This window comes from Sceloporus undulatus, chromosome 5, assembly GCF_019175285.1.
Source record: "Sceloporus undulatus isolate JIND9_A2432 ecotype Alabama chromosome 5, SceUnd_v1.1, whole genome shotgun sequence".
NCBI classification, from domain to species: domain Eukaryota; kingdom Metazoa; phylum Chordata; class Lepidosauria; order Squamata; family Phrynosomatidae; genus Sceloporus; species Sceloporus undulatus.
In genome coordinates this window covers 84,661,478-84,685,574 of record NC_056526.1, presented here as the reverse complement: position 1 = coordinate 84,685,574, position 24,097 = coordinate 84,661,478, and the positions used below count along the sequence as shown (strand labels likewise).

The 24,097-nt window shown below is 38.5% G+C and overlaps 3 protein-coding genes across 6 annotated transcripts in view; 2 read left to right on the top strand and 1 right to left on the bottom strand.

Annotated features, from left to right (window-relative positions):
• LRRC17 (leucine rich repeat containing 17) overlaps nucleotides 1-14,561 on the top strand; it is a 23,277-nt gene extending 8,716 nt beyond the window's left edge. The window contains exons 2-4 of the mRNA XM_042468673.1: nucleotides 7,893-8,796; nucleotides 11,490-11,645; nucleotides 13,981-14,561. Of these exons, the coding sequence (XP_042324607.1) occupies nucleotides 8,031-8,796; nucleotides 11,490-11,645; nucleotides 13,981-14,384 (1,326 nt within the window). The 5' untranslated portion in view covers nucleotides 7,893-8,030 and the 3' untranslated portion in view covers nucleotides 14,385-14,561. The remainder of the gene's footprint in view (nucleotides 1-7,892; nucleotides 8,797-11,489; nucleotides 11,646-13,980) is intronic.
• ARMC10 (armadillo repeat containing 10) overlaps nucleotides 1-24,097 on the top strand; it is a 310,309-nt gene that overhangs the window by 255,540 nt on the left and 30,672 nt on the right. The gene's annotated exons all lie outside the window — the stretch shown is intronic.
• The window catches only part of FBXL13 (F-box and leucine rich repeat protein 13), a 74,188-nt gene that overhangs the window by 39,453 nt on the left and 10,638 nt on the right, over nucleotides 1-24,097 (bottom strand). For all 3 annotated transcript variants that reach the window (XM_042468668.1, XM_042468669.1, XM_042468670.1), the window contains exons 5-10: nucleotides 23,007-23,161; nucleotides 22,451-22,560; nucleotides 20,939-21,121; nucleotides 19,290-19,385; nucleotides 18,850-18,985; nucleotides 6,530-6,582 (exon numbers count right to left, since the gene is read on the bottom strand). In XM_042468668.1, the coding sequence (XP_042324602.1) occupies nucleotides 6,530-6,582; nucleotides 18,850-18,985; nucleotides 19,290-19,385; nucleotides 20,939-21,121; nucleotides 22,451-22,560; nucleotides 23,007-23,161 (733 nt within the window). The remainder of the gene's footprint in view (nucleotides 1-6,529; nucleotides 6,583-18,849; nucleotides 18,986-19,289; nucleotides 19,386-20,938; nucleotides 21,122-22,450; nucleotides 22,561-23,006; nucleotides 23,162-24,097) is intronic.

Sequence of the window (24,097 nt, the reverse complement as noted above, 5' to 3'; positions counted from 1 at the left end):
ACCCAACACAAGATAGTCACCGTCTTGTTAATATGAAACTGCTCCATCATATAAAAAGTCGTTACCTGTTCCCACAATAAATGTGTGGATGAGGTGGCACTGGGTTGTCTATGTCTGTCATTTTCCTCCTGATGCTTATCTTCTGAAGTGCTTTCATCCCACTATGTTAGTTTTACCACAGAAATGGATTGGGAAGAGTGGAGAGAAGCTCAAAGGAAAACAACTATGGCCATCCTCACATATATACACTATTATATCTTCATATACTGTACATATAAAACTCATTCTCACTTTGGCGCGTTACAGAGCGCCCAAAATGGGCGCTCTGCCAGTGCACCAGTTGCTGCATCCGGGAACCGCAGTGGCCAAAATGCACATTCCGGACGCAACAAAAAGAAGCTGCAAAAAGCGGCTTTTTTTGCGTCCCAGATGTGGTGCCGCAAGTGGCCAATGCGCACTCGCAATGTCACTCCGTTGCAGGACGTGCGCGACGTCAAGATGGTGGCACCCATGTAGAACGGCACCACCATTTTGTACATCACCAGGATGTACTAGGGTTAGGGGTTGCGTAAAGGACGCCATTTCCTAACCCTAGTATGTCCCCGGGGACGTACTTTACGCCCGTGCGGAATGGGTCCTTTATACACTATTGTATGGCCAATTGTTTTGAAATCTGCTTTCAAGTAGTTTTTAACTTATGGCAACTTATGGGTTTTCTTGGCAAGTTTCTTCAGAGGTTTGCCATTGAACGTCGTCTGAGGCTGAGAGAGTGTGACTGCCCAAGGTCATCCAGCTGTTTCCATGGCTGAGCCAGGACTCAAACCCTGGTCTCCAGAGTCATAGTCCAATGCTCATAGTCACTGGCCAACAACCATATTGGAAAAATGATTTCAAACATTGATTCAATGGTTCTCAATGGTGCAACAGGACCCCAGGAAGAGTGTGAGAGTTGTTCAAGGGGGGCATGAAAACTGGAGGCCCTGGTTCCTCTCTCCTCTTCCCTTCCCAATTTTTTACATGTAGGATCTACACTGGTTTAATTTAAATACAGAATTTTATTAATAAAACAGTTTTAATTTGAATTATGTTATTTCCTTAAAAATGTTAAAATATGATGTGCGAATGAAAATTGCACACTAAATAAACAAAAAATTTTATTCATATACTACATCAGAGGGGGTGTAACAGCTGCACCACCATTAAATTGTGCCCAATGATGGTGTGGCCATGTGTATATGCACGCCATGGGGAAAACGGGGGCTGTCTAAGGGCAGCATGACTGTGAGCCTGCACTGCCCTTGGGGACAATGTGGGCTTGAGATCTGTGGATTTTGGTATCCACAGGGCTCCAGAATGAATCCCCTGTGGATACAGAGAGCCGACTGTATTATGACCCTGAAAATAGGTGGTACCCGAACTCATTGACTTTGCACAATCCATTGGTGCTGTCCTACAGAGTACTTCAAAACTTCATAACTGCATGATGATTTACCAGGTTTATTTGTGATCTTTGCCAGTGTCAGAAATGTATGTCTCCTGGGATAAACAGCCCTTTCCCTGGGTCAATGTGACCCTGGTTTATGGCAAATGAGCTTCTGCCTGCTTTTTAGCTTCTGTGACGTCGTCCTACTGAAAAGCCCTCCATACTGTGTCTGACATGAAAATAGGGCTCTTGGCCATGTTATCAAATTGTATCTACCTATTATTTATCTTATATCATTCTGTATTTTATGCTATTTTGTCGGATTGTACCTAATGGTAAAAATTGCTTTCTTTCTTTTTGTGCTGGCTATGACCATAATGATTGACTGAGTGTGTTGATTGAACATGCATCTTTTAAATATTTAAACGTGGTTATCATGTCACCTCTTAAACTTCTTTTCTCCAGGCCAAAATACCCGCAATCTAAGCACTTCAAATGGTTTCCAGACCTTTACCTTTTGGTTGCCCTCCTCTATACTTTCCAGTTTGTCAATATGCTTCACGAATTGTGGCACCCAGAACTGGACAGAGTATTCCAGGTGAAATTTGACAAAGTTGAATAGATGGCACTATTACATCTCTTGATATAGCACTATACTCTATGGATGCAGCCTAGAATAACGTTGGCTTTTTTAGCTGCCACATCACACTGCTGACTCATTTTGCTTGTTGTCTAATAAGATACTGGTAGTACCTTATGTTTCTCTCTACGAAATTTTAGTTTGGCCCAGTCTCCTAATCTGTTAAGGCCACTTAGAATCCTAATCCTATCCTCTGGGGTATGAACTGCTCCTCCTATTATGTATTGGCAATTGATAAGTATGTCTTTCTTTCCATCATCCAAATAAATGATAAAAGAAACTGAATAGAGGAAAGAACTCTGGCACCTCACTAGTCACTTTCTCTAGGATAAGAGGTGCTATTGGTGAGTACCCTTTGGGTTCAGTTAGTCAACCAATACAAATTTACCTAATTGTCTAGCCCACATTTACTAAGCTTGTTTACAAGAATATCATGAAAGCAAGATTGCTACATCCAAAGCATTCTGTTATCTATCAAGCTTGTAATTCTATATAAAGATATAAGATTAGTCTGGCATGACTTGTTTTTGAGAAACCCACATGACTTTTAGTGATCACAGCCTTCTTTCTTAGGCTGCATCCCCACTGCAGAAATAATAGAGTTGACACACCTTTACTGTATGGATCAATGCTATGGAATTGTTGAGGATTTGTAGTTCATTATGGCACCAGCGTTCTCTGCAGCGAAGACTAAATAACTCACAAACTCAAATCCAGGATTCCATAGCACTGAGACATGTAGTTATTTATTATTTATTTAGGTATTTTCCCACCCTTCAGTCTAATGGCTCTCAGGGCGGCTTACAGTTATTATTTTTAATCAGACAGTTCCCTGCCCTCAGGCTTACAATCTAAAGACACGACACAAAAGGAGAAGGGATGGTGGAGGAAGGGGATGAGGTCCAGTGGTTCTTTCTATCTGAGACCTGGACCAAGGCAGATGGATTGGAGGGAGGGCTCTTCCTTCTTCCAGTAGTTAAATTGGTGTCAAACTGGATTATTTCTGCAGTGTGGATGCCGCCTGTTTACAGACCGTCTGTTTATGATCCATTGTCCATCCATTTTCCGGTACTGATGTCAGGTTGACTGTGCAGTAATTTGTTGGTCTCTTTCTCCTTTTTGAAGATGGGGACAACAATTGCCCTCCTTCAGTCTTCTAAGACTTCTCCAGGAATTCTCAAATATTTTGTCAGTGATTCTGAGATTATTGTCCTGCCAAACTAATCTTTTTCGATCAAGCCATTAGTTTAGTGATGATAGGAATGCTGTGGATGCCATTATCATTCCTGGAACAAGTAATTCAGTCTTTGTACCTGGCTAAATAGCCCATCGTCTAGGTTAGCTCCAAAGTATAAATAAATATGGTTTAAAAACCACACACAGTCCAGCCCATATACACACTCGCCTGTGTATGTTCTGTGTCACCCTCAGACCTCCCCGTCTGAGCCACTCTGGCTTTCATGGTCTTCTACTCGGACAGGTAATTATAACACCCACTGAAACCCTTAAAAACTCCCATATCCTCTTCCCATATTCCATTTCGTTAGCTCTGTATGCTGGTTGTGTGAACTGATTTCTCATGCTGTGATTGCACCCTGCATATTTTTTTAAAATAAATAAAAGTCTTAATTCACCCAAAAACTGGAATCCTCCCAGTTAGGGCTGGTACATGCAGTTCAAACGTTTCCAAATCCTTGCAAAGCTAATTTCCACAATGTCTGAAGTAATGCTGACAGTTGGTGGGGTCCCACCAGCACTTCCCCCACCCCCACCTGTTCTTTGGGTAACAGTGGGTTGAACACTTTACTAATCTAGAGACCAGAGATCGATACCAGCATCCATGGAAACCAACTGGCAGACATTGGGCAAATCACACTCTCTCACCCTCAGAAGATGACAAAGGCAAACACCCTCTGAACAAATCTTTCCAGCGGGGGGGGGGGGGGTTCCAGCCGGGGGGGGTTCTTGGGGTCCGGACCCCCCCTTCCATTAGAAAATGAATGGTGTGTGCTGCTGCGCTGCCGTGCCCAAGCCTCATTATAATGTGACACTTAGCCCCTGGCGCCTCGCTACGTCGCAAACGCGACGCAAAAAGAAGCTCCATTTGTCTGGAAACCCCCCCTTCCTAAAATCCTGGCTACGTCCCTGCAGGAAACCCCTCTGAGAGGTTCGCCTTAGGATACTCATAAACTGGAAATAACTTGAAAGCGCACAAAAACAACAAAATGTGTTTCTATTTCAATAATTTTTAATGTGCTTTTAAAAATATTTATTACTTGTGCTTTTAACGTGTATGTTTTAAACAAAACTTTGGCTTAATTCTTTTAAAACTTTTGTATTTATTATTTTTAATTGTACTTTATTTGGAATGGCTGTGAGTTTCCTTGATTCCCATGCAGGGAGAAAGACAGGATGTAAATAGAATAAATTAATACAGTCTTCTCGCCATTCTCGCGGACTTGGTATCTGTGCACCTCAATTCTCTGCGGTGGGTAAACAGAGGGAGTTAAAATGGGGCACATGTCCATGGTGTGTGCTTGCATGCTCCCGCAGGAGCACACCTCCATTCAAGCCAATAGGGCTTGAATAAGTGCGTTTTGTCAATTTTGTGTGGAGGGGTCCGGAATGGATCCCTCGCAAAAAAGGAGGGGCGACGGTACATAAATAGTTAACTACAGTTAAGAGATTATAGCCAAAGCATATTTTTCAATGCTTTCTTTTGTTTTGCTGTTGTTTTAGAAAACATTCCTTATTTATTGGGGGGAGACCATTTTATTCAGTAGACCAAACTGTACCCTCCCCACTACCTATCCCTTCTATCTCAGAACAATAGTGGTTATAATGTTTCAGTTGACAATTAGTACTAGATATTACAACTTGTATTATTTGTACTGCATGTGAATGAAATGCTGAATCACAGTTTAGTGCTACATATGTAAGCAAAAGGAGTCATTATAAAATGTCAGAATTTCCTTTATTGTATTGCCAATGCCTGTGGAGTTTCATGATGTTCAAATGAGGAGTTGCAGTTTAGACCAGTGATACTCATTGTGGTGTGTCCCTCGACTAGTGCATGTCCCTCACCCCTAGACTGCTGGTTCCTGGCAAGCTTCCAGGAAAGAAAGAAGCAATTGTAGCCAATGGGCACAAATACAGTATGGACCCCTGAATTAAAAATAATTGTCATCAGACAGCCATCAGACAGCTTGAGAAGCATGGTTTAAACTAAACTCTAATTTGCTAAGCAATTCAGCTAAACAGTACAGGGTTTGTGGCTGGGTTGTCTAGCAACTTACTAAAGTTTATTTTAAGCCACAGTTCCAGACTCCTATTTAAAGAAAACCACAAATACAACAAAGTAAAAATAATCCTATTCTATTCTTCCTCTGTGCTATGCAAAAGGATAATCTGGAATATGGACTGCAGAATCCCAAGCCTTCATTCATAGACACAGGGGCAAAACAGACGGACAGGAAGGGGCAGGCCTGAAGCCATTCCCTGCCCAGTTCCCTTGAGGCTATGGTGACCACATGCCATGGCCCTTAGAGCACCTGTTGCCGCAGTCCCAAATGGACCACAACAAGAAGCATAAAAGATCTACTCCTTTTTTGGCCACCTTAGGTGGCCCCAGCGCAACTTCAAGGTGGCTTCCACACAGGTTGGGGGCATGTGTCATGTGATCACCAGACCTCCAAGCCGCACGGAAACCGGCTTTTTAAGCCTGTCTGTTTCGAGCGATAACACTAAATTGCAATTTACATCATTAATGTAAATGAATTAGTATTACATTTGAACTTTCTCTTTGTTATTGGTATTTATTCCACCTCATTCAAATTGACTATATAGCAATTAATTATAAGGTAAAACGTGCAACAGAATGACCACAGTGGTCACAATTTATCTTACTGAGAATGAACACAAAACCAGACAATATAGGCTTAGATCCTAAGCTGTTCCTCTGTTCATTGTAGGCCAGGGAGACTTCCAACCTTCCCTGTTATCTGCAGTCCTCCACAACATATTCCACACCATACTCTCCCAAACACCAGATTGACTTTTTTTTTAAAGGGAACACAGGGGAGCTGCAGAACAGGCTGGGAACACTCCATTCGATGTATGCACTCTTGTTCACAAAAGGGAAATCAGGCTTTACTGTAGTTTTGTAAGATATTTAGCCTTCCCTGTCAGAGAGTTCTAGTGTCACAATATTCTAATATTCTTAGGATTCCATAGCACTGAGTCAGGGCAGTTAAAGCGGTCTCAGACTGGATTATTTCTGCAGTGTTTTGGACCTGAAACTCCTTCTTGGTAGCAACCTAATAAGTCACATGGCTTTCAGATATAAACCTTCTTAGATAATATCTTGCTAACTGTTCTTACTGTTGAAACCAAAACTAGACCTACAATTTATTATTTCCAACTTTTAGTAAAGGCATCTTACATTTGTAATATTAATATGTACTTACATTTAACCCTTGACATTCAGAGACATTTAACTCTTGCAAATTGATACATCGACCTAAAATAAGAACAAGATAATAACTTGAATTATGTGAAAAGCATAAGGTAGGATTTAACAGTATAGAATAATATCAACAGTACAGAATAATATCAATCTAAAATTTGGAATATAGGGGAAAATACAGATGTAATAAACAAATATAGGAAAGCCAAGGAAGTCTGGTTTGGCCAACGTTTCATTATATAAGAGAAGATAAATCTTAGGTGGCAATACTAAACACACTTATAAGGCAGTAAGCCCCACTGAACATAATGGGACTCACTTCCAAGTTCTGAGCAACATGCATTGGATTGACATATACAGTCTATACATGTCTAGTCAGTTGAAGTTCCATTCAATTAAAAGAGGCTTATCTCAGGAAAAAGTATACAGAATTGCAGTCATGTTTACAGCAGACCCATCAAAATAAATGAGACTTGTATACAATAACTGATTTCAGTAGGCCTGTTCTAAGCTTCACTATGGGGCTGTACATACAGCCCCTAAGAGGTGGCAGGATGCCACCCCTTTCCTAGCCAGATCAGGGCCATGGCAACCTCATGCCGCGGCCTCGATCTGGCCTTTCTAGGACGCAAAAAGGAACTGCAAAAAGCAGCTCCTTTTTGCACCCTCGAAAGGGTGCCATAGCTACGTTGCCACAGCTATATGGCACTCCTTCAGTGCTATGTCGTATGGATGCAGCGTCAGAGGAGCACCATAATGCTGCATGCCATGTGGAGTGGCACGCGGAGTCGAGGCGCCCTGGGAGGCAGAATCGGGCGTGCATTGTGAGGACACTATGCCTTAACCCTGCCCCCATGCCAACGTTAATGGCCAGTATGTACAGGGCCTAACTCTGGATCAAAAAGTATAATGATGCATGCAATTGAAATTCTATATAATAAAATTTGTGTATAGAACAGAAAATAAAATCTGATTTCATTTCATGACAAATTTACTGAATGCAACTTTTGAAGCCTTTTTTTCATTGTGTTCAGTATACTGGAAATTACACAAGCCATGTTTAAATTTCTGATGATGTCAAGTTGTATTAATTTAACGAGGCTCCCCAACTTGGTTTAGTTTAATAAATTGTGAACAAATTAATCTACAGAAATCCCTGCCTTATGTCACTGTACAAAAACTTACATGACACTAGAACTATGGAAGTATGCCATTACTACCTCTGCAAAAAATTATTTTGATGACACAATGTACTGTATAGATTATACTAGACGTGACTTTGACATGATTTTTATATGCAATCAATTTTAGTTTATATATAATCTTCTATAGAAATACATAATGTTCTGCTTTTCTTTCAACAGAAGGATTCCTCATACCCCAGCTGTGCCTCCTTGATTCTGAATCACACTAGTTTTAAGATTTCCAAACTCAGATTTCAAAGGAATACTCTGACTGTTCCAGCTGTCATACAAAGTAATTGGGGCCAGCTGGATGTCAGGATGCAAGTGGTTACGATTATACTACTACTTCTCTTTTGCAAAGCCGCTGACTTTAGGAAGGCAAGAAATGGAAGTTCAAGAAACAAAGCAAATAATGGAAAGACAAATGGCTTAAGAAAAGCATCCAGCACTGTTAAGCGCTATATTCCAGGCCCCTCATGTGATGTATATACTTATCTTCATGATAAATACTTAGATTGCCAAGAAAGAAAACTGACATTTGTACAGACTGATTGGCCTGAGGATCTAAAACACATGCTTCTGGCAAGAAACAGGATTCGTAAACTGAAGAACAATATATTTTCAAAGTACAAGAAATTAAAAAGCTTAGATTTACAACAGAATGAAATATCAAAAATTGAGGACCAGGCTTTTTTTGGTTTAAACAAATTAACAACACTTTTACTCCAGCACAATCAACTTAAGACTTTGTCTGAAGAGGTATTAATTTATATGCCTCTTTTAAATTATTTGCGCCTATATGATAACCCTTGGCAATGTAATTGTCAAATGGAAACTCTTATAACAATGCTTCAGCTTCCAAGAAACAGGAATCTGGGAAATTATGCAAAATGTATCCATCCAACGGAACTAAACGGTCAAAAGCTGAAGATGGTAAACGTTGAACAGCTGTGTAGTGAAGGCAAAAGACAGGACCCTTCTAACTTAGCAGTACCAAAACCTGAAGTTGCTACACCTGAAGTTGATTCTTCTCTCTGCCACATTTATATGTTTCCTGTACAAACACTGGACTGCAGAAGGAAAGGTTTGTTTATGACAATTATACCTTTTCCCATTTTTACTGTACATGATGACCCAATATTATAATTGTGCAGCAATCACAAAGTTATAATTCATTTTCCCATAAGCACTGGAAGGTCAGGATATACAGTGGGCCCTTGGTATCTGATTCCAGGACTCGCCATGGATACCAAAACCCATGGATGCTCAAGACCCATTACATACAGTGACACAGTAAAATTATATCCCCTAATGGCAAAATCAAGGTTTGCTTTTGGAATGTATATTTTTAAAAAATATTTTCAAGCCATAGATAGTTGAACCTGTAGGTAAAGAATCTGTGGATACATGGGACCAACTGTACATTTTCAAAATGTTTTAGCTTTAATTGATCAAACTCTGATTAATATGCCATTAAGCATAACCGTCAATACACTATGCTATAAATTTATGAAATTGTAATGGCATGACAAAATTCAGCATATGTACCATATGTGTGGCCAGCATGGCGCACCACAACCATAGTGTAGTGGTTTTCGTGCTAGACTATGACTCTGAAGACCAGCATTCAAATCCCCATTCAGCCATGGAAACCCACTTTCCCAAGAGTAAGGTATAAAACACATTTTCCTCCTGTCCATTTCATTGGTATCTCAGCATCCTCAGTGGAGCTTGAGGCAGATGCATGAGGAATGGCACAAGCCAACACTTGAAGCATGTGAAATTCCTCCTCCACCAAACTACATATCTAGGGGTAGCTGTGTTGGCCATAAAACAAAGAGCAACAACCGTCAAAATCCACAAATCACTAATACCTTTATTATACCAATCAAAATGTACAAAATATATGATGCAAGCCTTCAAGGCTTCACTAGCTTCTTCTTCAGGCAAAGGTGTTAAAAAAAACATATTTGAGAAAGAAAAAAATGATGAAGTTTGAGACTTTGGCCTATGCTTTGTCAAGGTGTTGTTTTTGTTATTCTCAGTAAAGATGGTATAGAGATATGGGATATCCATGGGATATCCATTTAGGCAGAGACCACTCCTCCCTTTTGGCCATGGGGGCTCTGGGAGTACAGATTGCCCCTAAGGGGTGGCATGCAGCTGCCTCTTTCCTGGCCAGATCAGGGCCGTGGCAATCTGGCCTCTGGAGAGTGCAAAAAGGAGACGCAAAAAGCAGCTCCTTTTTGCGCCCTCCAAGGGGTGCCATAGCCATGGTGGTGTGGTTTTATGATGCCCCTTTGGTGCTGCATTATGTGGATGCAGTGCCAGAGGTGCATTATGATGGCGTGCAATGCTGGCGCGTGCCAAAATGGCACCATGGGGGACAGAGCATCCAACGCTTTCTGCCAGTCTGTATACGGCCAAAGAGTTGTAAAGTCCTGGAAATGAAATTTAAACTTCATTAGCAACAGAAAAAAGAACTTCCTTTGAGATCCAGGCTTCCTCTTTCTTGAACGAGGCTACTTGCCCCCTTCTTAGGCAAGGAACATTGAAGACAGCGGGAATGACTCTCTCTGCCCAATAACTTTGCCTCACAATTAGTACACCTTTTAAAAGGAGGAGAAAGTCCAGAACAGTTTGAGTTAAGCTAAAATGTAACTGCAAACAAACAAACCAGGGAGCAAGCAGGAGACTAGTCAGAAACCGGTCCAAATGGTCAGACATTTTGAGAGGAGCAAACCAAAAGAAGAGTTCAAACCAAGTCTAAAAAGATGTTAAAATGTAACAAAAAGTGAAGCAATTATTGGAGAGGTTCCTTCAATGCTGCTCACACAGCTGATGTAATGGAACTGATGTAAATGAGCTGAGGATATTTAAGCCTTTCCAGTTATATGCAATCTTTAAACATGCTGCCAAACATAAGTACACATCCAATTCTTTAAGGAAAGAGACTAGTTTACAATTACTGGTTTGGGGAAGAGATCTGTATAGCCTTGCCTGTTCCCAAAACTTAAAAAGTTTCCATTTATCCATATTAAGAAATAGAGGATGACACAGAAATGGTATCAAAGGTAACAGGAAAATAGGAATTAATTTTCTCTAACAGGTTTTTATCTTTATTGATGTTTCTTCCTCCATTTTTCATACCTCCTTCCTCTGAGTTTAATCCTGATTTCCATGTGAATGTTATGCATATAAATTAAACTAAATTAGGATAATAAAATGTATCCTTTTATGACCCATTTGCAACATCTAACATCACAATAACATCTTTACTGTAAGAACTATTTGATAGACTGAAGGTATGGACTGCCTCTGGGAATGATAGATTCTCCTTCCTTAGAGGTCTATAAAAGAAGCTGGATGGGCATCTTTCAAGAGTACATCAGTTGTACATTTCCACATTACAGGGGTGGCCTTAGATGTCCCTTTTGGCCTTTTCCAACTCTAGGATTCTATTATTCTATCATAAATTCACAAGCAAGAAACCCACAAAAGAATTGAAATGTACAATTTTAAGATTATTTTGTTAGGAAAACAGCCATTTGGTTTTGTCTGTGTTTCTGTAATCATATGAACTGTGTTGAATTTGGTGGTGTACAGAACATTATTCTTTACTCTGTGCATCTATCTTAAAAGCTAAAAAGCACCAACAATAGTACCTGAACAAACCATGTAGACATACATGTATTTAAATGGAAAATTATGGTGCGGGGACTGTAACAAAGAATCTGTCGTGTCTATAATATTTTTCTTCTTTTTTCCTCTTTTAAGAGTTAAAGAAAGTTCCTGGTAACATACCTCCAGATGTAGTTAAACTTGATCTTTCTAACAATAAAATTAAGCAGCTACGACCCAAGCAGTTTGAAGATATTAATGACCTGAAGGTATTAAACATGAGTAGCAATGGAATGGTTCACATAGACCCAGGTGAGAAGATTTTATCATGATAATGGTAATAGTACCTAAGTTTATAATATGCATATACGCTTTTCCTATGGTGTAATGTGGAGTATTTTTCTTCAGATTATGGTTTATTTTATTTATTTTTGACATATTTTTTTTAAAAATGAATAGTGTCAATTCTATTGTTTTTCCATAGGGAAGTTCAGACATACTGAAAGTGAAAACCATAACAAATTAATCAGATGGTTTTCAGTTTTATTCTACATCTGGTACATCGGATCCACAGTAATATTCAAAGATATCTAATTTGCCACTGGGCTCTTCTTGTAGGTCTGTACTGTTGCAAGGTATGCTGAAGTCCATATGGGTCAAAATCCCAGTAGTCATGACGAACATCATACTGAGCACTTAACACATTCCTATCAACTCAACTGGTATACTTTAGTTATGACTAACAACTGAGCTTAGTCCTCAGTTTCAAATAATTTTTGTAATATTTATTTACTTAACAATACACACAAGTCAGCTTCACACAGTTGATGCTCAATTTAATAAAATTAGATAGGAACTAGCCTTTAGGTATGCATGCAGCAGCTTCATTCCTCATTTTGCATGAGTCAAAAACAAACTAGGAAGTCTAGCATTAATCATAGTTTCTCACTTTGCCTATGGGATTGTCCACACAAGCAAAAGTTCCCATCGTCCTGTTTAGATGATGCAGGGCAAAGCTCTGGGGCCATGAACGGGCCAGATCCTGGCAGACTGGTCACAGATCCAGTGGATCCTGCCCAATCCTGATGTAAACAGCCTTTACCCTGGGTCAGTTTGAACCTAGTTTGTTGCAGAGTTTCCTGGAAATTCTCCAGCAAACACTGGCTGTTTAAATCCCCCACACACACACATTCCTTACTTTGCCACACTATCACTGTCACTCCTACTTAGAAGCCCCTGTCACACCATGTTTCCAAGTCAGATGCAGTGGTGGGAGACTTCGCATTACAAGTGATGGTGTGGCAAGGTAAGGAATGTATGCTGGCAGTGGGTCCTGGGGCAGCATGAGGACAGGCATATAAACACTCATCCATCCGCTGCCAACCCAGGTGAGCACATAGGACCAGGAAAGCAAGGGCTCAGCCCGTGCTATCCTGACCCATCTGCTCAGTCCCTCACTTCAAAATATAGTGGTCCAATGGTATGGGCTATCACACAGGCAAGTACAGTGTTCCCTCCCGGTTCACTGGAATTAGGGATGAAAAACCCATGAATGTGGAAAACCCACAAAATTTTTAAAAACCCACAACTCTTTTTATCTGAGAGAACACCTCTTTAAGACTCTCCCGGTCTTCAAGTGCAACTCTGTGGTCAACATCTGCCAGATGTTGATCACAGAACCATGCTGGAGGATCTACAAATGCCTAGAGAAGTGTTTTCTCTAGGAACATCTAGGTTCTTCAGCACAACTCTATAGTCAAGTTCTGTAAGAGTTGCGCTGAAGGACCTAAAAATTTCTAGAGAGAAGATATTTATCAAAACCGCAAATAATCAAATCTGCAAAATAATAATAATATATAATAAAAATTTATTTATATACCGCTTTTCCGCAGTGATCAAAGCGGTGTACATAGTAAAATTATTAAAACAACATAAAATTAAAACCACATTACATTAATTACAAGTCAAAGCCACAAATGTGGAGGGCCAACTGTAAATCGTAATATTAAACTAACTTCAAAATTTGATACAATAGTCTGTTTTGTTCTAAAGTTTGTAACCAAAATCTGGATGAAATGGACTACTATGGCCAGAATCTGATGATGTCAAAATGCTTCTGCATTGGACTAAGCTGTGAGCAATTTGACACTTTCACTGCTCATACACCAAGATATGTACAACCTACAATCACAAGCAGAAGACCAATGGGGACAATAAACAGCTAGGACTGGCTATCTCCCTCTAGAGGCCAACTCTATATAGAGTAATCTGTCTTCAGTGCCAAGACACAGGTGATTTCTCAAGACATCTTTCTTATGCTGCTTTGGTTTAATGAGCCCTTTTAAGCCAGACAATGAAGAAATGCCTAGCTTCAGTTGGGCTTTCTCTTCTACTTGGACTGAATAACATCTAGGTCTATGTTTAATCAAACACCTTTTGAGGGTTTGTTTTCAGCTCACACAAATCACAAGTTATAACCACATTTGAAGGGTCATTCCCATCTTTCTTTAAAGCCAAGGAAGATTTCCAAACTACGTAAGCTACATGCAGTTTAGCCAATATGTAATGTTAATAATATAGGTTTCTCAGTCTAAGCACAAAGATGAATGATTTGTTTATCATTGCTAGTTTTTTTTTTCTTTAACAGCTGCTTTTGCAGGACTCATCAACCTGGAAGAACTAGACTTATCAAACAACTCCTTGCAAAATTTTGAATATGGGGTATTAGAAGATTTGTATTTTTTAAAAATATTATGGCTTAGAGAAAACCCTTGGAGATGTGACTACAATATTCATTATCTTTTCTACTGGCTGAAGCACCACTACAGTGTTCACTATAATGGCCTAGAATGCAGAAAACCTGAGGAATACAAAGGCTGGCTTGTTGGGAAATATGTCAGAAGTTATTATGAAGAGTGTCCCAAAGACAAGCTCTCCATTTACCCAGAAACATTTGAACAGGACACAGAAGATGAAGAATGGGAACGGCACAAACAACACCCAGTTCAAACAGGAAAGAAACATGGAGTAATTGTTACTTTAATAGGTTAATTTGTTCACCTCTACAGTTGAGCCTTTTATATTTTTGTAAGGGAAAAAAAGGTAGTTTATATTTTTTGTTAATTGTTGTGTTTGTTCATAAGGGACTATCTGCTAAAATATTTTTCAGTACTAATCACAATATGGTATTAAGTACTTTTACATAATAAACATACCATTTTTAATTTGCCATGTGTTGTTTCTGCTAAGTTTGGTAATATTGTAGAAGTTTATTATCAGGATTTAATTACTGCAGGAAAAACTTTTCAGCAGTAAAGTGAACCTCTTGACAAAGTTGAGCCCAAGACTCCTAAAGATTAAATCACATACATGTTGATTCAGATATAAATCTAGTTATACTGTATTAAAAGGGTTTACACCCACAAACAAGTATAGGAGACTGCAGACATGTTTACTCAAAGTAAGTGTTGTTCACTGTTGAGGTGGTGAAACAGATCACAGCAGAGTCATGGAGGTACAGCAACAAAAATATAGCTTTACTCAGCAGAGTAAAAATAGTCAAAGCAAAAACATAGCAATATGGCTAGGTACAAACAAGTTTAGCAAAAATAAACATAGCATGGCTTCTTGCATATCAGCATACAAACCACAGTATGGATAGCACTACAACTTCTACCAGCATGGAGAGCACACAATACCAATATGCTCCCAAACTCTAAGCAGACTCTGACAGTATTTATTGTCTGCTGATTGACTACCACAGTTACCTGGCCTGATTGGCCAATTGCTCTACTAATTTACAATGCAGGTTTACCTAACATGGTTACACCTGCCATTTACCACACCTTTATCCAATGGGGCTCGTGCTTGTGGCACGGGGCGCACGCACCATTCATTTTAGTACGGTGCAGCTTCAGAACCCACCAGCAATGCATCCTAAGTTCTTTAGGCAGAGAAAATGTCCAAATTTTAAAAACTTGATTTCTTCTAAATTGTCTCTACAATAATCTCAGGTATTATTGTAAACAGGCTATTGAGAACATGGTCTCACAGTAATACATAGTGCTCCACCTGAATGTACAAAATTCCTCATTGACAAAAATCCTTAATGAAAAAATGATTTTCTTCTAAACTCAACATTTTGTCTTTAGACAATTTCAATAGAAGGAGGGGAAAGGATGACAAGCTGATATGGGACTTGTATGAACAGAAATGTTGCTGGAATGAGAGAAGTAGATCTGAAGCCTGCCTTGAGCCAGCTGCTCAGCCTTATGGTCTGAAATTTTAAATTACAGCCCAGAAGCTTACATTATTTGTGGGGAGAATAAAATGTTATTACAGTGAGTAATGAAAAGTGTAATTGCTGGAACCAAAAATAGGTGAATATGAAATAAGCCAAAGATGACAATCTAAGTATCCCATTAAATCACTAAAGAGAAAAATGGGGATCTAAAATATGTAAAGCTTAGAAGTAGTTATATAAACTTTTGATTGCTTAGAAAGGTTCATGACTAAATAGATAATTAATCTTTCTTCCAAGAGAAAAAATAGTCCAAGGAGAGTAAACAACCTTATGTTTACCTAACTGACTAAAGGAGAAAAAATAATTCAGAGACTGTAAATTAGCATGAGAAGCAGTCAAAGTGGCAGTAGTTGTGTGTGTTGTTCAAGCAAAAAAAACAACAAAAAACAACTTTATTCACATAATACTTTATAGAGAAATTGTTCAGCAATTAATATGTGATTTGCCCAGCAAACTGGGAACATCGAAACAAGATTGTTTACATGGCTGTAGGGACCTGTATATCGCTTAAAACTCCAGTAACAATACAGTAAAAAGAACAAATAAATTTCAAAAAGAAGTCTGCCAAATCAAAAAAAACTAAAAAGAGGGAAAGGACTCTTTTTGTTCTTACAATAACACAAATACTAACTTGATCCATTGCATATTTTATTGACACAATGGATTTTAAACATTGTAACTGGGATGATGTTCAATTCTTCACATATGGAAAGCCAAATTATCTATAAGAAAAAATATTTCTAAACATTTTACATAGTTTTCTTCCTAGATCAAATAATATGCTGAACTCACCTCCTGGTAATTGTAAGAGTATTTATTACTAGTGCTACCACAACCACCACTACTATTACCACATTGCACAACCTTCATTTTAAAATGTTTGCCTTCTGGAGCAGAAGTAGAATAAAAAGAATATAGCAACGGTCTTAATTACTTTTCCATGAATTTAAAAGAAGAGCAAATAGCTCAAAAAACCCTGAGAATTTAAAAAACACTGTAACACATTGAGAGACCCAGAAAGAGAGGACTGTGGGTGGAGGAAGCTGTTTTTTAACTAAGCTAGAGCAAAAGGTAGGAACAATAAGAGAAACCAACAAAAATACATATTCTTAGGCCCAAGATAAGGTAGATAGTGGGATCCAGAGTGGTGTAGTGGTTTAAGCATTGGACTATGACTCTGGAGACTAAGGTTCAAATCTCCACTCAGTCATGAAAAGCCACTGGGTGACCTGGGGCAAGTTATACTCTCTCAACCTCAGAGGAAGGCAAAGGCAAATCTGATCTGAAAAAAATCTTGCCAAGGAAATTCTGTGACAGGATCACCTTAGGTTACCATAAGTCAGAAATGACTTGAAGGCACACAACAAGGTAGACAGAAGAATAAAAAGCAAATGTAATAACCGCATAAAAAGGGCTAAAAGAAACAGAAAATCAGAGTGTAAAGAGAAAAGGCAGGGGCAGGAGTAATCCATAAATATCATCCAGTTTGAAAGAAATGACTCTTTAGTTTTTAACTTCAAAACAAGTCCACAAGCAGTTGTTTCCTATGTCTACACACAGTATATAAATAAACACCATTTACCCCTGTGAGCCTGTATGTCATCTACTCAAAAGTAAGTCCTATGAAAACCTTTATAAAATTTTTGCCTAGTATAGAGACAGAATAACATACTGGTTTTGTCAGCACTAACAAAGGGGAGGAATAAAAGAAGAAACGGGAAGGAAAGTGATGCAAAAGGCATAACAAGCAGATAATAAGACAGTGATAAGAAAGTAAGAGGAGAAAATAGAGGGAAGAGGAGCTTTATCAGTATTAAAAACCTTGCTGGCTGAGAAATGAAAGCACAATCTCTGGTTATCAGCTCACTGACATCTCTTCCCACACACTTGTCCTGCTATTCTCTGCACTTCAAGCACAATGTGACTTCAAAGTATTTATTCCTCTAGTCTGTAAACCAGGATTGTAAGATCCCAAGTAAATCTGACTATTTTTAAGGCTGGGAAACACTCTGGCACAGAGAACGTATGAATAATTGTGTATTATATATATATATGCCTTCCAAGAGCAACGTGTAAACGACAATGCATAATTTCATCACACAGTATGAATTCCAGTATCTTGCATGGTTTCAAAAACTATATAAGTATATTCCGCAAACATTTAAGAGTAGATCTCATGTCCATAAACTATATTGGTCAATTCGCTTGATCTAGGCATTGTTATGTGGCCATTTTGGCCACTGCTCCATTTTCACTTCTTGTTTCCTCCTTAGTACATTAGAGAGAAATCATACCACATTCAAAAATCAAGAAAAATGTAGTCTAAAAGATTAGGTAAGAAATATTGCTGCTTTCACACAATTAGTATATAAAATCGCAAAACTCTACTGTGAGGATAATATTTTGGTAAGCAAGATGGTCTCACTTCAAAATGTTTCTTTAATAACTCAGGCCACTTTCCATCTAGGGATTAATGGCTAACTAGGGAGCATGGGGGCAATTTTGCCACATTTTTCCCCCTGGCTATTTTAAGCCTAGGAGAGACCCCTTTTTTTGCAGCAGGAAGTCATCAAAAATATGCAAAATTGCCCACCAATTTTGTTCACCTAGGGGTTCAGGTGGCATTTTGGGGCAAAAATAATTTTGGATTGTGGGCCATTTTTCTTAGAGATAGATTGAAAAGGCCTCTACTGTATTTTGTTCCAGATGTAGTGGTTTGAGCACTTCAGCTAAAATAAAATAAAAATAAAAATATAAAACCACTGTGTGACCTTGGGAAAGCCATACTCTCAAAGACTCAGAGAATGGCAATGGCAACCCCTCTCTGAAGAAACTTGCTAAGAAGACCCTATGATATGATGGCCTTAGGGTTGCGATATGTAATACAATTCTTGACTGGCCATATGGGTAGCTCATAAGCCTCAAACTGAGTGGCTATCAGTCCCAGTGATATCAGGCTACCTCTTTCTTGTTCTTCCATATAATGCCAGTTAAACACATGACGATGCCTCTGTCCCCACTTTTAAAGTGATGGGAATTTAACTTTGAAAATATGTTTTGTTTAAAGCCAACGTATGTGTGACTTTGCATACTTAAAAGCCTACTGCACATGTTTTTCTGTACACTTCAAGAATGGTGAGCCCATAATGATAACCAGAAAGAAAAATAAGAGAAGCAAATTAAAGCAGAAAATGAATAAAACAAAATGCTTACCAATGCTTTTAAATGTAAGCCACTGAAGAGTAGAACAACCACGAAGATTCAAATGCACCACATTAGTGGTCCATTTCAGTAAAATATTTCCAGCTATATTATCTTTCACTATGTCTTTCACTGCAGAAAAATTAATCTGAAAAGAAAAGATGTACTGGTATAGGAAATTACCAAAAACAACCAAACAACCAAACAAACCTATGTAATATGTGAAGTCAAAGGCTATGTAATATGTTTCATATATTGGAGATCTGTTAAATCTGTTTCAGCTAAAAACAAATGCTTCACTTTAAGAAAATGAATGGATTAAGCAAAATAATTGTTTGCTATGTATTAAATTTATAGGGAAATTGCTTAATTTAACAAGTAAAATTACTCTAATTCTGCCCAGTTGATTTTTAAAATATTATTAAATCTTGGTTTCAAGCATCTTTACTTACATTACTCCATACTGAACCTGTTTGGGTCAGTGCCTTCCAAGTTCGGTTAACTTGAGCACATCTTGCCAAGTCAATTACAGTTAAATAACGAAAGATCTAGGTTCAAAATGCAAAAATATATTATCACACAAAACATTAGACAGTAATGTCTGTCTTTAAGATATTTAACATGTTTGTATTTTAGAATACTCTTTGCCATAATGCATAACCTTCCCAGTCTGTTCTTGAAACATTATATTTCAAGCTATGATAACATGATAAAAATAAGTTTAAGAAAAAGCTCACTATGATTGCACTTTATTATATTTTCTTTTGTGATTCTATATAATCACCTAAATATACAGTCGGCCCTCAGTATCTTGGGACTTGCCATCAGCAGATTTAAATATCCATAGACGGCAAGCCCCTCTTGTCCCTAAGGATGGTGCATACACGCGACTGCACCACCATTGGGGACAATGGGATTTCACATGAAGTCCCGTTGTCCTTAATGCCAGCGTGGCTATGTGCATGTGCTAAATAATAAATAATAAATAAACTTTATTCTTATATCCTGCCTTTCTACTGCAGCAATCAAGGCGGCTTACATGACTAAAATATGTTGGAATAATACATATTTTCAATAAATAAATTTACCCCCCCCACACACACACACACCTTTGAAACAGGATTAAATACAATACAATTTAAAAATTAAACCTGTTCAAATGACAGCAATTTTCTAGTAGAGGCAGTGGTTACATAAAGTAGGGAAAGTAGAGAAATTAGATTGAACTATTCTGGGAAGGCCTGCTGGAAGAGATCCGTCTTGACAACTAGTCATTTGACGGATCTCCTCCGGCAAGGCGTTCCATAGTCTTGTTCCATGTGCTGCCATTGGGGACAACAAAACGTGTGCATCTGCGGATTTTGGTACCTGTGGAGGGGTCCGGAATGGATCTCTCATGGATACTGAGGGCTGACTGTAACAAAGTTCCTGAGCTGCACACATGGCCAAAGATTCAAACACAATCAAACCAAGTCCAAGGAAAAAGTGGTTCACAATTAGGAAAAATACAAATATGAAAAATCTAATTTAGTATATGCTTAGATATATTATTCATTAGATTTAATTCATAACTATACAAAAGACATATGATTCATTTTGTCATGAAGTCTTTAATTACACTTCTTAATATATAAAGTATATAAGAGAGAGTACAGTGGACCCTTGTTATACGCTGGGGTTTGGTTCCAAGATCTCCCATGGATAACAAAATCCGTGGATGCTCAAGTCCCATTAAATATAATATAGCAAAATGGTGTCCTTTATAAAAAGTGGAAAATCAAGGTTTGATATTTGAAATTTATACTTTTTTTGAACATTTTCGAACCATGGATGCTTGGATCTGTGTATAAAAAGGGCTGAATGTAGAGGGAAATGATTGCCTGAAATCTTTTTAGCACATTTATCCAAGCCTCCAGGGATTCTCTTATGTGTTGCAGGTAAAATTAGAATCATGATAAGTGGAAAACAATACAATAGGTGACCAAACTTCCACGTAAAATACGGATTCTTCCAGATTAGTCTAAAGAAGCATTTCTTTTGACAAAAACCAGAAATGAGCTACAAATATATCTACTTTTTATTTATTTTTCAGATTACTAACCTGGGCAAGTACTCGTCCTGGCATCTTTGTCAAGTGATCTTTGCCTGTTCTTATATGTGGCACATGATCGTATGATATATATCTTGATGATGAATGTTTGTCAAATTGACGTCTTTCACGCTCTGAAACATAACGTCTTTCAGGCTCTTCATCAATATCGTCTTCAAAGTCTCTTTCTACACGCTGTAAAATATGCAGAAAAATGTCAAGAAAAGTAAAAAATAATAATTTGAACTAGTTTCTGGTTTTGACTTGCAAATGTAATTAAATAAGTACAAAACTACATCTGAAGATCAGTTTCTGAAACGTAAATGGTACAAACTGGAGAATTCTTCCTTCCTAAAAAAGAAGATACTGACCTCAATCATGTTGGTTAATTCCAACTAGAGTAAAATCAATTGAATCAATTGTTGCTACATTCAATTTCTTCAGTGGGTCTTTTCTAGTCTGGACTAATAACAGGAATCAAGCTATTAAGAGATTTTACTCACAAAGGCAGCAGAAAGGAAAAGAGTTCAATTCACCCCTTTGCCTACTCTGAGCAGTCCCCACAACCTCCATACAGTATTTGATAAAAAGATGTAGTTAACAAAACAGGTAGTTTTGGCCTGTAGATACATTGTGAGCTACCTTGAGTGGCTCACAGTGCATGAGAAAAACAAGATATACATTATTTCCATTAATGGATCAAGACTTTCCAGGCCCCATTCCAAAGTGGGAGAAGGAAGGAGGCACAAATAATGCAAAGGGAAATTATTGTAGCCCTATAATAAACCTAAACTGATGGAGAACATGGGAAGGAACAATGTTGCCATGTAGCCCAAAGAACAGAAACCATGAGGACGTGAATTGTGGCTATGGTGCTAATAACTGATTCAGTGAGCAAGATATCAACCCAGGAAAGGTTGAGTGGGCTGCTTCTGAAGGATGAAGTTCAATTAGCACTGGCCCGAAGCAGATGGCCCAGAAGGAGCAGCCTCCAGCCACATGTAGAGATAACTAACAATATTGGGCTGGGATCGTGGCAAAAGCACAGCCCACTCTCAAAGTGGGAAACTGCCACAGACCCAAGTCACGCCAGCCAGGAGTCAATCTAAATCGAGTCCTTTTTAGGCCGGCTTTTCCCAGCTTGGCATGGCCTCAATGTGGCTTCCGCTTTGGAGGTGTGCATCATCTAAACACCAAGCCCCCAAAGCAGCCCGAAGTTGCCTTATTTGGTCTGTGTGTTCAGGCCACTGTTTCTGATCCTGGATTTTTATTAATCTAGCATATAGATTATTGCAAAATTATGAGGCTTGTATTGTGGCTTGTGTGGAACTAAATTACTTTGTACATAATTTAAATTTTTAATAACATACTGTACACCATTTATAATGCTCATTCTTGCTCAGTTTAGCAAATCAAGCACACTGAAGTAATTATGTGGATATAAGTACAGAATTAAAAATGAATATACATCAATGTTTCCACTGTAAGAGGACACATGTTTAAAATTATTTATCAATAACTTACCTCCATATATAGTTTAGTCTTTCTTCTAGAACTAGTCTCTTTTCGCCAAGCTTTAAAAATAATCTTCTGTAAAGAAAATGCAAAGACTTTTCCTATCCTTTTTGCTGCCCCTGAAGAAAAATAATTTGAAAATGTGGAGCTTTATTAAGAAAAATGTCATTTTCTTTAATTGTAATTTGGATCAAAGAATTTGTTTTGGTACATACATTTGTCTGTAGTTAAATTAACATGACTCTGAGGCCTGGTTCAGAAGATGATCAAGTTCAGAAAATGTTTTTCCATTTACAGTGGGCCCTCCACATTTAATGGGGTTGGGGCACAGGGCCCCTATGAAAGTGGAAAAAACACAATTTTTTAAATTTAAAAATACTTTTTTTATCTGATCACACTGCTGCTAGTTCATGTAACTCACGACTTATCATTATGTATAAACTTGCTCAGAGTGATCAATCTCTGAACAGAGACTGGAATGTTAAAAGATGAAGCATTTTAGTGAAAATTAAAAAAAACACCTATCTCTTATCTAAAAATAGTCTTATTTGATAGAAACACTTACGTTCATGTTCTACTTTGCGAAGCTGCACCCAAGCATTCCATTTTTCTAGTACGGATTTTAATAGCTTGGATTCATAAACATGTCTTGCAAAAGACAACTTTCTCTGTAAGATTTGTTTCCCAATTCTCCTCATAGCGCAATACTTTATCCATGCACTGTAATTGTTAAGCAAGAATGTATTAATGGAGGTTTTTGTCCTGAAGACAAGAAAATCTAAATAACTGCACTTGAAATTTCATAGACAGCACACGGAAATATATTCACGATAATAAAAGCTTAAACTTAGGCTATTGCTACAGTGCAAAAATAAAGTAGTTTGACAACACTTTAACTTCCATGGCTCAATGCTATGGAATTCAGGGATTTGTAGATTGGTGAGGCACCAGAGCCCTCTGACAGGGAAGGATAAATATCTCACAAAACTACAAATCCCCAAATTCCACAGCACTGAGACATGGCAGTTAAAATGGTTTCAAATTACATTATTTCGGCAGTGTGGAAGCAGTTCAGATGATGCATGCCTCCAAAGTGAGTGGAAATCGGACCATAGCAGAGCAAACAGAATCCGAGACAATCCTCTTAGCACAGAAGATGCACATCTTCATGCCTGCATGTAAATGCCCATACACAGCACCAATGCATTGATATGCAAATGATACACTGGCAAAACACAATCATGGAGGACCCTCTACATGCCCCCTTCACCCCATGCCCCCATTAGATTGTCTGGTTTGTGTATGCTGTAATAAATCCATTGGAGTTGTTGCACTTTTCATTTCTTTCCTTTACCATGACCTCGCAACTCCAATGGATTTATGACAGCGTACACAAACCAGACAGTCCAACGGGGGCATAGGGTGAAGGGAGCATGTAGGAGAGCCTCCATGATTGTGCTTTGCCAATGAATCACCTGCTCTGATGCTGTGTACGGGCAGAGCATTACACATGTGACTGTGTGGCCTTTCAAAGGAGTGGCCATCCAATGGAATGGCATCTGGGTGAATGTGGGAGATACTTGGGGGTCACTGACGGTGTGTTCGTGCGCCAGTGCACATGCATGGTGGGGAAGCAACAAAAAAAATTACCCAGTG